Source organism: Solanum lycopersicum, chromosome 6, assembly GCF_036512215.1.
Source record: "Solanum lycopersicum chromosome 6, SLM_r2.1".
NCBI classification, from domain to species: domain Eukaryota; kingdom Viridiplantae; phylum Streptophyta; class Magnoliopsida; order Solanales; family Solanaceae; genus Solanum; species Solanum lycopersicum.
Genome location: NC_090805.1, coordinates 21,145,853 through 21,159,960, shown reverse-complemented (window position 1 = coordinate 21,159,960; position 14,108 = coordinate 21,145,853). Strand labels below are relative to the sequence as shown.

The 14,108-nt window shown below is 32.8% G+C and overlaps 1 protein-coding gene across 1 annotated transcript; it reads left to right on the top strand.

The window, feature by feature from the left end:
• Positions 1–3,996: 3,996 nt before the first annotated feature.
• On the top strand, positions 3,997–6,245 carry LOC101255003 (protein SOSEKI 3). Its single transcript, XM_004240728.5, has 5 exons — positions 3,997–4,505; positions 4,585–4,654; positions 4,735–4,850; positions 5,033–5,720; positions 5,901–6,245. The coding sequence occupies exons 1-5, from the start codon at positions 4,298–4,300 to the stop codon at positions 6,013–6,015; spliced, it is 1,197 nt and encodes a 398-aa protein (XP_004240776.1). The 5' UTR covers positions 3,997–4,297; the 3' UTR covers positions 6,016–6,245.
• Positions 6,246–14,108: the final 7,863 nt, after the last annotated feature.

Sequence of the window (14,108 nt, the reverse complement as noted above, 5' to 3'; positions counted from 1 at the left end):
TTTAAGTTGAGTACGACTCAAAGTCCATCGACTAATGAAGAGAAGAATGAGATGTTGAGTATTCCATATTCTTCCGCGGTTGGTAGTTTAATGTATGCTATGATTTGCACTAGACCAGATATTGCACATGTTGTTGGTACCGTTAGCAGATTTTTTTCCAATCCTTGAAAAGAACATTGGGGTGCAGTGAAATGGATACTAAAATATTTGAAGGGTACGTCAGATATGGAGTTGTGCTTTGGTAGTGGCAAGTCTGAACTAGTATGCTACACGGACTCTAATTTGGGAGGAAATCTTGACAATTCAAAATTCACTTCTAGCTATTTGATCACTTTTGAAGGGGGAGCTATTTCTTGGCAATCAAGACTTTAGAAGTGCATATCTCTATCTACCACAGAAGCCGAATATATTGTCATTACTGAAGGTGCCAAGGAATTTCTTTGGATGAAGGAGTTTATCAAAGATCTTGATTTTGAACAATCAAAATTTGTCTTATTTTGTGATAATCAAAGTGTTATTTATCTCACCAAGCACTCTACCTTTCATTCTAACTCCAAGCATATTAGTAGAAAATATCATTGGATTAGAATGGCCCTAGAAGAGAAATTATTTGAGGTTCAGAAGATACAAACTGAGTAGAATCCTTCAGATATTCTTACAAAAGTGGTGATCGTAGATAAGTATGAGTTTTGTAGAAGTGCGACAGGCATGAATCCTGCCAAGATCCTCCACTTGAAGTCTATTTGACCCCTTGGCTGGAGGGGGAGTTTGTTAGGCTATTGCCCATGTTCCAGCCTAAGGTCCATGGCCTAATCCTACTTGAAAAAGGATTGGAATTATTCTCTTTATTTGGTTTCCAATTCTATTAGGAAAAGGATTGGAATTGTAATCCTATTTGTAGTTGGTTTTGACTTTGTAAGGAAAAAGCACAAATCTATAAATAGAGAATGGTCTTGAGAGAATAATTAATTGCTCATTGGTATCGTCTTTGAAAGACATTTGAACATAAGAGAGGTTTTTGAGAGAGCTTTCAACAAGAGAAAAGAGAGAAAGAAAAGGGTTCTTTTGCTGCAGTCTTTTTCTCCGACCAGCAACGTTCAGATCGTACTTCCCGATTAACTAACCGTTGGATCGGGCTAAAATCTGTACTGAGTGTTCCTTACAAAATGGTGGTTGATTTGAACGTGGAGATTGAATTCGAAGGTCAGAAAGATCCTATTTTTGGTCCCGAATAGAAGCTAGATTTGGGTGGTGTTTCTTTCTATTTATCTTTTGTTGGTGTAGCTATTGTTTGTTCTCTTTTGGCACTTGTTGTGTCGCCATTAGAAGAACATTTGTAACCCTCTTATTGGTATAGTGAAGCAATTTGGATCTTGTCGATCCCGTGGTGGTTACCTTCGGTTTGAAGGATTTTTCCACGTTAAACTTGGTGTTCTTTATTGTTAGATTTTCGGTTTGATCTTTTAGTCACAACAGTTAAATGGATGAAACGGGTCCAAAATATTAATTTATACAAAAATAAAAGTGGTTAGGAGTTTCCACTTCGTGTCCAAGTAAACTTTGTGGCCAAGTAACCTTATGCGCAAGTTTTGTAGCCTATATATATATATCCTCTTGCAATATGAAAGGATAACTACAAGTAAAAGAACATACAATAATAAAGGAAAGTTACTACTACTATTACTTTGTGTCTTTCTATCATCTTCTTAATTTTTGTACATTATTTTTATTTTATAATACGTTATCAGCACGAATTCTAACAAACTCATCATTTTTGAGTTGTGTCTATTCTCTTCATTGGAAGAAGCTGAGGTACGTTCCTTTTAAGAGTTAATTTTTACATCGATGCAATCCATATTTGTCTATATTTCATATATAATTTTTTAAATCATGGTGTCTATGCTCACTGCTGCTAAAAAAATTGATTGATTCCACCAATCAATCATAAATCAAAGAAAAATTTTGACTAACTAGATTTATCAAATTTAATTCTCTGTCATATTCTCTTGATGCTTATTTCGTAGTTGGATATTGATTACCTATAATAGTAAATTGAATAATTCGTATACAATAATTATATTAACTTTTTCAAATTGCACAATTTTTGTTTGTATAATGATTGTACATTAGATGGTAAAATATACTCAAGAATAGAAAAAAGAAATTATTGCTACTTTTCTTTCTCTACTTTATTGATGTTCTTCAATGTTCAACTTCACTTCTTATGGATTGTTGATCAAATACCAAAAAGTTAAAAAAATGTTACAAATTTAGCATAATATTAAGAGTGAATGATGATGCAATAATATGTCATTTAAATGGACAATCATCAAATTCATCAATTGTAAGCTAACAATATATTTTTGCTTTGTGACAAGCTTTTTTTATTATAATAATTTCATTAGTTCTGATTAGTATGTATTCGTAAAAAAGAATATGCTAATTTTAGGAGTCCATAAATGTATATAGTGTGTGTGTGTGTGCGTGCGTGCGTGCGTGCGTGCGTGCGTGTGTGTGCGCGTGTGTGTGCGTGTGTGTGTGCGTGCGTGCGTGCGTGCGTGTGTGTGCGTGCGTGCGTGCGTGCGTGCGTCTGTGTGTGCGTGCGTGTGTGCGTGTGTGTGCGTGCGTGCGTGCGTGCGTGCGTGCGTCTGTGTGTGTGTGTCTAATCAGTTCAGTTAAATACTTTATTCATTTTTATTTAATTTATTTTACCCATTTAAAATATTATAGAACTCGCTAGTCGCTCTTAGTACAAACTAATCTGTATGGAATGGGAGGAAATGATTTATTAATCTGAAAAGGGTCTAAAATACCCTTGAAGTATTGAAAATAGTACAAAATTACCCTTCATCCACCTATTGGCTCCAAAATGCCCTTTTCATCTACCTATTGGCTCCAAAATATCCTTGTCATCCATCTTTGAGTTCAAAATTGACTACTTTTTTAATTGTTTTAAAATTAAACTCTTTAAATATTTTTAAAAATACTTGGGGTTCAACTATTGGTTATAATTTTAATTTATTAATATAATTTATAAACCAACCCACTACCCACTCATTACTAACTAAACCTCACTCAATTAATAATCCAATTATAATATCAAAATCGTCATAAATACTACTAAAACACGATGAAATTATAGATTCCTGAAAATGACATCTAAAATTATTCGAGTCCGAATCGAAGCCTCAATTTAAATTTAGGTTGAGCCGCTTATTTTGAAGGACACTTTCTTTCAATATTGAATTAGAAATTTATAGTTAAAGGTAAAGAAGTAATACATCCCGAATTAATTTTAAATATAATTTTATAAATATTTATGATTTGTTTTAAAATCTTTAATATATTATTTTGAAAAAAAGTTACCTATGAAGTAACAACACATAATTGAGACGTAAGAATAATTAAGATGAGCATAGTCAGACTTTTAAGTTTATCGGTGATTTTTATTTAGCCACTTGAATGTATGATAATTTACTTCTATAATTTTTAAAAACACTCAATTGGCAGTAGCTTGCATTAATAATGTGACGTGTTTATTAATTTAGATGGATTTAATTAGTAATGGGTGGGTAGTGGATTGATTTATAAATTATACTAATAAGTTAAATTATAACAAATAGTTGAGCGCCACCTATTTTTAAAAATATTTAAATAGTTAAAGTATAAAACCGTTAATTAAGTGATCAAGTTTGAATCAAAAGATGGATGACAATGGCATTTTGGACCCAATAGGTGGGTGAGAAGAGTATTTTGGAGCCAATAGATGGATGAAGGGTAGTTTTGTACCATTTCCAATACTTTGAGGATATTTTAGACTCTTTTCCGTTTATTAATTCCTCAAACAACTCCTAAGTAAAAGGCCACATATAAAGGAAACTGTATGGAATGGGAGGAAATATGAGTCCAGCTAACATAGCATAAAGTCGAAAGAAAAGGCATAGCTAAAGTTGAAAAGTAGCACAAACAGCCAAAGACTATTGGCAGCAGCAGCACGTCTTTCTTTACGTATCTTACTGAGGGAATGGTGGTGGCATTTCATCTTTCATATGACTTTTGCAAAGTTGGATTTACACTTTTTTGTTTTTTGGTAAAGTGGGGTACATCAAAATACTTCGCCTTTCTTATGCTCATTTATTGACAAAAAACACTTACTTTATTTTATTATTAATAGAAATGGAGAATGGTTGTATGTCATCTGTTTTAGATGCGTCATTTATTTTATCTTTTTGTGTTTTACCAAATTAAATGAAGTGTGTTGTTTCCATCAATCAAACGTGAATCGTGGTTATTTGAAATGGAAGAGCGTGTGAGGAAGTATAGGCAGCTGAGTCCAGAGAGAGCCAAAGTGTGGAGAGAGAAATCACCAAAATATGAGCAACAACAGCCAAGTCAAAGTGATGGGAAAGTGCCAGTGGTATACTATCTTTGTAGAAATCAACAACTTGAGCATCCTCATTTCATGGAAGTAACCATGTCTTCCCCTGATGGTCTATACTTGAGGGGTAACACACACGCTTCTCATTATTCATTTAGACATATATATATTGACGAATACGAATCTTGAATTTATATATCTTGTAGATGTAATCAAGAGGTTTAACGTTTTGAGAGGCAAGGGAATGGCTTCATCTTATTCTTGGTCCTGCAAGAGGTAAAGACTAAACAATTGTATAATTTTGCTTTTAGTCAAACAGGATATTACACAATTTTTCTCATCTGTTATTAACACAGAAGCTACAAGAATAGATTTGTGTGGCATGATCTTTCTGAAGATGATTTGATTCTTCCTGCTCGTACTACTGAATACGTTCTAAAAGGCTCCGAGTTTTGTGAAGAATTAAATTCAGGTATCTACAGTACACTATCACTTGAAAACACTTTTTTGGATCTATTTTTTTAGGAGAATAGACAAGTAACAAGTTTGGCTGCAGTGTTTTTTTTCCTGCTTTGTCAATATATAGGGACATAAGATTTCTGCATTTTAAGAAACGACAGTTGTAGCTTTAGACCTCAATTCTTTCCTTTGTAGGTCGATCCAGTCCTGCGAAAAATGAGAAATTGTCAAATCGAAAAGTATTACCAGAACCTCCAAGCCAATATGATACCTCTCCTCCGTCTAACACGAATGAAAGATGCGCAAAAAACTCTTGTGATGGTGAACCATCACTTCCTGCTGTAAAGGCAAACAGCGGTAATGCTAATATGTGTGATGTCCTGGCTGATGCTTCCGTTCAGATTCATGAAAAGACAAACACGGCTAATACAACTCATAATAATATTTGTACAAGAGGCATTTCAACGGATGATAGGTCATGTGCCGTTGAAATAAATCAGGTTCAGGTTAACGAGTTAACAGAGATACGCGTGGAGTCAGACACACTTCCACCAGATACTTTAATATCTCTCATCAGATCAGATGTTAGCAAGCTCAGCAGCTTCAGGAAACTTGATAGTGAGGAGTGTCGCGTTCCATCAAAGCTAAAGCCTCATAATATGCTTATGCAACTAATTTCTTGTGGATCAATTTCAGTTAAGGATCATAGATTTGGCTTTATACATACATACAAACCAAGATTAAATTTAGGAAAACTTGATTGCATTACAAGGAATAAGAGTTTAATGGGTTTGAATTTGGAAGACGAGGAATATATCTGTGCAAGCTGGACGGAGTCTACTATCCCCAAGGAAAACCAGTCATCCTTCGTCACTGCTGAGAGGTTTGGTACTTTGGTTACACTTATTTGGAGTTTCATCTGTGTGGAATATTTAAACTTCCTTTCAGCTAAAAATTATATTACGTCTTGAAAATCACGATTATATCTTCCCTAGAAAAAAAAAATCCATGGTGTTACCTTTATTTTATATATATATATTGTAAAATGAATTGTACGATGCAGGACAAATAGAAAGCCTGAAGATTCAGTTCAAAGTAAAGAGGGGGCAAGTTCTAGATGCTCAAAGTACGTTAGACATTCCACCACCAATGTGCCAAAAAATGAGTCATGGAGATGATCCCATATTTCGGAAGGAGAAACATGAAGTTTGCGAATCATAAATCCTTTTTGAGTATAGACTGTTATAGAAATGAGAAAGAAAATGTGGTTAGAATTGAAGGAGATCAAGTTCACAAATTTCCAGAATTGCTTAGATTATAATCTATATGGTCAAAAATCTCTTGTATTTATTTGAACTGGTATAGGAAAACAGAATGTGGAAATGTGTTGTTTTGATTCTCTTACAAATACTCCTTTGTTGCAACTGGTGTATACAGTATACCATATTTGTCCCAATTAAGGATGCTGAATAGTTAACAAGTATATTTAGGTGTTTGAATTGAATTAAAAATTGATCAAATTTATTTGTACTCAGTTTTAATTTTTGGAAGTGTTTAACAAATATAAAAAAAGTTATGTGTGACAAACAGGCTCTAGGATCCTGAACTTCAGGAGGGTAAACCATGCCTTATTGGTGAGGTTAGGAACACCACTATGACACGATCACCAAAAAAAAAAAAGCATTGAGTTTTTATCCAGCACTTGTTCTTACTTTTTGAACTCAATAAGTTCAATTATACATTATTAGTTAATATTTGTATTAGTTAGAATAGTTTTTTCTTTCCTTATGCTCTATCTTTAGCTAAACCTACAATGATACCCAACATTTGTATGTTGTTCGATACTGTCTCAAGGACATCCTCATTTGAAAAACCTTCTTTTAAAATCTTTTAGAAAAAATCAACTACTCCCTCGATTTAAAAAAGATTGATCTAATTTGATTTGATATGAAGTTTAAGAAAAGAAACAAAATTTTTAATTTTCTCGTTCTACATTAAAATTATGTCAAATGTACAAAAATATCCTTTAATTTAATCTCGTGGCTTAAATATGTCACATGGAAAGTTGAAGTTAAAGTGTTGCAAAAAAAAGAATATTTTTTTTTAAACAAACTAAAAAAAATTGAGTTATTCTTTTTGAAACATAGGAAATAATATTTGTTTATCTCTTTTTTTTTCTTTTTCTTTTTTTTTTATATAAAAAAAAAAAACTTTTAACCAACACATTTGCCAAAAACTGTAACACTGAATTTTAAAAACTTTGTTTTCCAAGAAAATATATAATTAGCACTAATTTTCTTAGTGAAAATTAAGAAAACAAGCCAAAAAATTATGCAAGATATATATGCTTTTAGTAGGACCCAAGTCAAAGCAAGGCACTTTTTCGCAAAGAAACATTGTTGGGGTGTATAATTTTCCTATTATTATACAAATAATACAAGAATCTGATTCTCCTATCATGTGCACACTCAAAGTCACAAAAGCTGAGAATATATAGTTACCCATTGGGTTGGGTACGTGATTTTTACATTATAGTTACCCATTGGGTTGGGTACGTGATTTTTACATGGATAAAACATAGATTTAAATTCATATTCAATCCATATATATATATATATATATATATATATATATATACTATGACTAAAATATGAATTAGTTAAATCAATTAAAGTTTTCAATTTTTCTTCATTCACAAAATTTATGATATGACTATAAACATTGTAATTTTTCTTTCTTTTTATGTTCTAAGTAAATCTAAGTATTTTTCTCTATAATTCAAAAAATGAAATTTTTGACCATCCAAAAGATACTTATTTTAAATGTACAGTTCTTTTGTTAATTATAGCTATATATTTTATTTGTCTATGGTTAACAAATAATAGTGTAAAATAAGTAAACATGTTGTAAGATTAAAGCAAAATAAGAAAAGAAATATAGAAGATGAAAGGAATATAAATAGGTAGACAAGATATGAGAGTTTTTCTTATTCATCCAAGTATTAAACTGTGTACAATATGAAAACTTATGCCTCTATTTATAGGGTAACATAGAGAAATATAAACTAGTCATAAACATAACATTAATCAACAATATAATGAAACACGTTATGGAGGTGTAAGGTTACAAGAATAATAGTCATAAATGTGGATGTTATCTTCATAATTTAGGAAAGTAATGTATGTGAGAGTAACTATTTTTGTAGTGGAAATCCACACGATATTATTTTATGACACTCTCCCTTAGATATCCATAAATAATATGCCTCGTTAACAACTTTACTAGGAAAACCCCTATCGAAAAATATTCTAGTGAAGGAAAAAGAGTACACATATATTTTAATATGCTTTGAAAGTTGTCTCATTAAAAACCTTACCAGGAAAAATAATTAGGGACAAAATCATGGTTAAAAAAAAGAGCGCAACGTCTATTTTCTCCCCCGATAAAAACTTTGCTTGATATCTCAGAGATGATGCATTCCAATCTCACATCTCAACTTCTCAAATATTGATGTTGACAATGCTTAGTGAGTAAGTTTATAAGATTATCACTTGAACGAATTTTTGAACGTGTATCTCACCATTTTATTGAAGAACATGTGTGAGAGAATTTTGGTGAAATATATTTTGTCTGGTCTCCTTTGGTTATATCCTCCCTTCAATCAAGCTATAAATTATTTTCGTATTATATGGTATATGACATCTCTCTTTTCAAAGAAAAATCACATATTTTCTGAATATGATAGGTCATGATTTCGACTAAACACGCCCCTGACTAATTTCGTAAATTAATATTATTTTTGCATGATCGAAGAAATGATTACTAGTGTTAGATTCTTTCAATGCAAAAATATTATTGTGCCTCCACATGTAAACAAGTATCTCATTTACGATCAAGCTTTATGGGGATTAAATAAATATTTTACATCGATATAGTTAAATATTTATCTGACTCACATATTGATCATTTCAATTTTATTGAAGCTCATCTTTTCTTCTAAAAGAATCACACGTCTTTTATGTGTTGAGCCACTTGGTTTGTTAGTTTATTGGCATAACTTGAATGATAATATGAAAATCCTTTCACATAATTTTCTTTATGTAAATTAAATAACCTTCTAACATTTGTATAACCAACAATCCATATTTATTTTGAAATATAGACATAAATGAATCAACTCAAGGACCATTATAAACGAGCAACTCAAGGGCCTCAATGCGATACTTAACTCCCTTATACACTTTTCCAATCACGACTACAACCCATTTTATTCTTATATTTATTTTCTCAAGACTTAGTTCAAATCTATGGTTAATTGCAAAAGACTTCTCAAAATGACTAAAAAAGGACCTCTTGAACTTTTCTCTTAACTTTTCTTTAATTTGAATTGTAATTTAAGACATGTGATCAGGACATGAACGATTTCTCAAGGATTATCAAAGTCTTTAAGAGTTAATATCAAGAAGAGAACATAGACACGATTTGATAGAACACATACGGGACGAAGGACAAAAAATAAAAGATCTGACGTCCTGGTGTATGAGTGATGTGTCACGCCAGCCCCAAAGGTGCTGGGCTTTTTTGGGAGGCACTGCATGTGCAGGGCGCCATCTCCAAAGCTGAATACCCAGGGATGGCAATTAAGGGGCGCGCTGCCCCACCTTGAACCCAAATTTTTTATAAACTTTCTTGTTCAATTTCAAGTCCTACTCATGTAGAATAAAATGGTTTCTTCCAAAATCTCTTTGATTCACAAACCCAACTAAAATTAATTGGAATTACACAGAAAATCTCTCAAGAAACATTAGTCATTCGCAAGACCATCACCTCAAGAACTCAAAACATCCATTGTTAAAGAATGAATCTAAAACTCACAAACTACTTAAGAATCTCTACACAAACGATATCAAGAATGAATTAATGGAACAATTACATCAATGGAGTGTGTAAGAAATAGTCCATAACTACGGGAAACCTCACATTCCTGGAAAGAACGATTATTTTGGCGAAATTCCACAACTCCTGATGGATGCTTGAAATAGCCCTTTCTCTCTTTTTTAAACTCTTCCCCAAAATTCTAAGTGCTCAGTAATATGAATAATAACTAAGCATATGATTAGACCCCATAATTGGGTGAGAAAAAGTGATCCAACCTATTTGAGTAAGGAAAAGACCAAAATATCGCTTCCTTAAATGGATGAAAAGTCTTAACTAGAGAAGCGTCACTCAAATAGGCATAAATTTTTTACTCTGAGCTTAAAATTAAGTAAATTAGGAGGCGTTGGTGTCACGCCCCGAGGCTACCCATTGACGTAAGCACATGACCTAGGATCGCGGGTGACCCCATGCTAACCCTTTCTTGCATAACATAAGCACATTGGCCTTACCTAAGAAAATAAGAATTAATGGAAAACTCAAACAATAGTTAACGAAATGAGGTGAGTACCCTATACTGATATGAATATTTATAAGTAATATTTAAGAGTTTGGTGATACTGAATAATCACTCAAAACTAAAGTTGAGTCTAACACTATGTCTAAAAAAGCCTCTAATTGACTATTGTCACGACATGCCCCCAATTGATTTTGGCAAAACTGAAGTTGAAATAAAAGACTTAAATGGAAAAATGTCTATTGTCCTCGAAGTATGAGGACTCACGACTGATACTGTTGAGTACGAATAGGGAGCTAATCTATGGATGATTTGGATGTTGAGTACTTGAATCTACATCATGAAAAGGATGTAGTGCAGAGTCTACATCAATAATAGAATATACTAAGCTTGTAAGATATATATTATAACTAAATAAATACATAAACTAAACGAATCACAAGAGCAATGATACTATCTGAACAAGACTATACATACTGAAACATAATTGAAATGTTGAGATAAATACAATGACCAATTACTGGTTATGAACATACCATGTTGAGACCGAATATTGAAGTATGAAATAAAAACCTAATCAAATACACTAGATTCTGACTGTGGGAGCTACTATTAACTGACATAAAATCACGTGAGCTAAACACAGAGTCTGTTGTATATGCCCCATTATGAGAGGACCCAATATACCTCTCTAGGGGTATAAAGACATGATTGGCGTGATTCTTAAATCTGATGCCCACATAAGGGACTTATAAACTTATCAAGGCATGTAGTTCTAGGACTATACATGAAACTTGAACCCTATTGCAACTCAATATTAAGTCTACTCCCAACTGAATATATATATATATATATATATATATATATATATATATATATATATATATGACACATTATGACTGAAATCTTGAAATGTTGAATAGCTCCAAATACTAACATGCAAAATCTGAGAATGTAACAAATTATATACTGATATTGTGACATTTAAAAATTGAAGCATGATTATATATTTTACTGACCTAGAAAGTGTGATCCATGAACTAATGATATCTACATGACTAGGGTTCTGAGCTTCATGCAAAGAACTAAATAACGATTCCACAAAAACATGGTAATTCTATTAGGAATACTATAATAGCTAAATCGCATCAAATATATATTGTTTTAGAAACCCTAGGTCTAAACAAGATATACAAATCAAGAATCTAAATAAATTCTAAGAACCTAGCTGACGAAAGGAATCCACTAGTTAAATCCCACATACCTGATGATAAATTTCACGGGGAAATACTTCAATTTCGGGGATGGAACTGAAGAAAACTTGTTGTGTTCTTGGAAAGTTTTGGTTCTTCTTTTTTCTCCTCTTTTTGATTTAAGCTTGGTGAGTTTTGGATAATAATCATTCTAGGTAAGTTCTAACTAAGTTATTAGACTTAAACTGAGTAAAAATATAGTTTAAGGGTTAAAATGATGTATTTTAGGGTTAAAATGACCCCACTTAAAAACTAATGGGGGCCTTCCACGGACCATCAAAGAGACCATGGCCCGTAACGGGGTCGAGGTCCTTGTAAAGTGCCAACAGGTTTTGGGTGGACTAATGATTAACATTTCAAAAAAAATTCATCTAGTTCTAAGTGTCAACGATTGTAAATTAGTATATACCCAACTAAATGAGTTGGGGTCGAATCTGAGAGGGAGTGGTACATGTTTAAGATTCAATTGGGAAGTATCAACTTGGTCAAATGAGTAATATGAATAAAAATTATCAGATAAAGAAATCATTCAAATTAAGGGTTACACGAATATCAAATGGGGGCTTTGGTTTAAACTATCAACTACAAACAGTAATTGTAATTACATAAAATAACAATAATGAGACGGGTTCTTAGAATGTGATCGATTATAGGCTATTATAGAAAAATGGGTAATTTCAAATTTTAGTAATTAGCTAGATATTAATGAGTAAACTAGGCTATAATGGAATTGAATTTTCTCCCGAACAATTTACCCGAATCAAGTGATTTCCGTCGAACATCAACAACACGCAAAATAAGACCTACCCACACCTTAGTCCGTTCACTTTCTCGAGATGAATGTATGGGATTGGGTTTACCAATTACTCTCTTGAGTTGAACCCAAGTTAACCCAATACCTTTCAATCAATCAATCGAAACCTTATTTCTAAAACTTCTCTCTCGAGAAAGTTAAGAACACAAAGCTAGAACTGTATTTCCACCTACAATTCTTAGATTGAACCATGATTAATGATTGAACTCACTTCTAAATAGCATTTAAACTAACAATTCACAATATCCACAAGCTAAATCAGTCCATAATCACATAATTACATCCCAAGAATTGGGGTTTTAGCTACACATCATAAAAAGGTAAAAACTATTACCAAAATGACTATCCATCAATTGGGTATGAGTGATTTCGTTCTTACAATGCTCCAATCCGAAGATTCTCGAAGACCCATGTAATACCTCTAAAATTAATTAAGTGAAAATAGAGCCTAAAATGTTTGTAATTAGGGTATAATGTGGTATTGAGTTAGTGTCTAGATTTTTTATTAGGGGATTTGAAAGTGAAACGTCACTGGACGACCAAGACGTTCGATGACTAAGTCACCTATGTGCCTCATTTGTTATTATGTTCCTAAATGTGTGTTTAATGAGATTATGAGGTCCTTATATGATTTATTATAGTGTTTATAGGCAGTGTGTGAATTTTCATGAAGTTTGGAGGTCAAACGTCCAAGATTGTCCATGACGTTTGAATGGTTTGCCTTTAAACGACCTTGTGTGTCTTGACATGTTTCGTTGAGGTTTACGTTTTTGTTTTGAATGGAATCGATGGGAGGTCCTAAACTCGTATACGAACATATTCGGGTTGGAAACGTCCAGGCAAAAGTCCCTAAGGACCATCTAAGGGTCCTTGCGGAAGGACCCATGTTGGTGGCCAAAACTGCCCAAGGCAGCCCCACATACGGATGGCAGACTATGGCCAGTGGCCTGAACGACGCCCCGTAGGTGAAGGGTGTCGATGGGTACTTAGTCTGGGGAGATTAAGCTCCCATTTTAAAGGCCAGACAGGACAGTCCGTTTGTGGACAAACGGTCCATCTGTGGCCAAGTCGTCGATGGGTTTGTCACGTGAATTGGTTAATTCACCTCACGTCCAAATAATAATTTGGGTGGTTACTTAAGAATATTTTATATATTTTAAGTGGTTTTATAAGTCCTAAATACCTAGATGAACTAATTCTTCAAAATCAAAACCTAAAATATCTTAGAAATTCTCTAGAACTCCATTGAAGCCAAAACTCAAGGATGAGATTGGATTGGAGATTTGAGTGGTGATTATTCATCAAATTCGTTTTTTAGCTTCATTAAGGTAAGATTTTTAATCCTTGCAACTCTCTTCTTCAAGGATCCAATCTTCAAAGTGATTTTCAAAGACTTCTCAAAAGATGAGTTTTTCTAAATTGAAATATATCCATGAGTTCTTGCATTAAAGGTTTTAAATCATTGAATATTGATTGAATTGTTGTTGATTATATTATTTTAATATAATTAACCTATGAACTCATGTAATTCATGAACCCGAGATTTTGACTACTTTATGGGTTAATAGATATTGTCTTAATGCTTATGAACTCTAGTGTAGTTTTCATTAGGCTATTGAATGATGTAAGAATTGTATACAATTGATGTACATGTTATCGTATATTGATAAATATATATTGAATTTACCTAGATTCATTGAGTATTATGGTCTATGTATTGAATTGATGATCATGGTCATGGGTAAGGGCTTGTCAGTATTGTATTGGATGATTTCGCTATGGATTGAAGTGGTGATAATGGATTGGTGGTAC

Excerpts from the sequence above, each read along its gene's own strand:
- LOC101255003 (XM_004240728.5), top strand. The coding sequence starts at position 4,298 with ATGGAAGAGCGTGTGAGGAAGTATAGGCAGCTGAGTCCAGAGAGAGCC. Across the intron at positions 4,506-4,584 it reads TGATGGTCTATACTTGAGGG|ATGTAATCAAGAGGTTTAAC; the intron begins GTAACACACACG and ends TATATCTTGTAG. Across the intron at positions 4,655-4,734 it reads TATTCTTGGTCCTGCAAGAG|AAGCTACAAGAATAGATTTG; the intron begins GTAAAGACTAAA and ends TTATTAACACAG.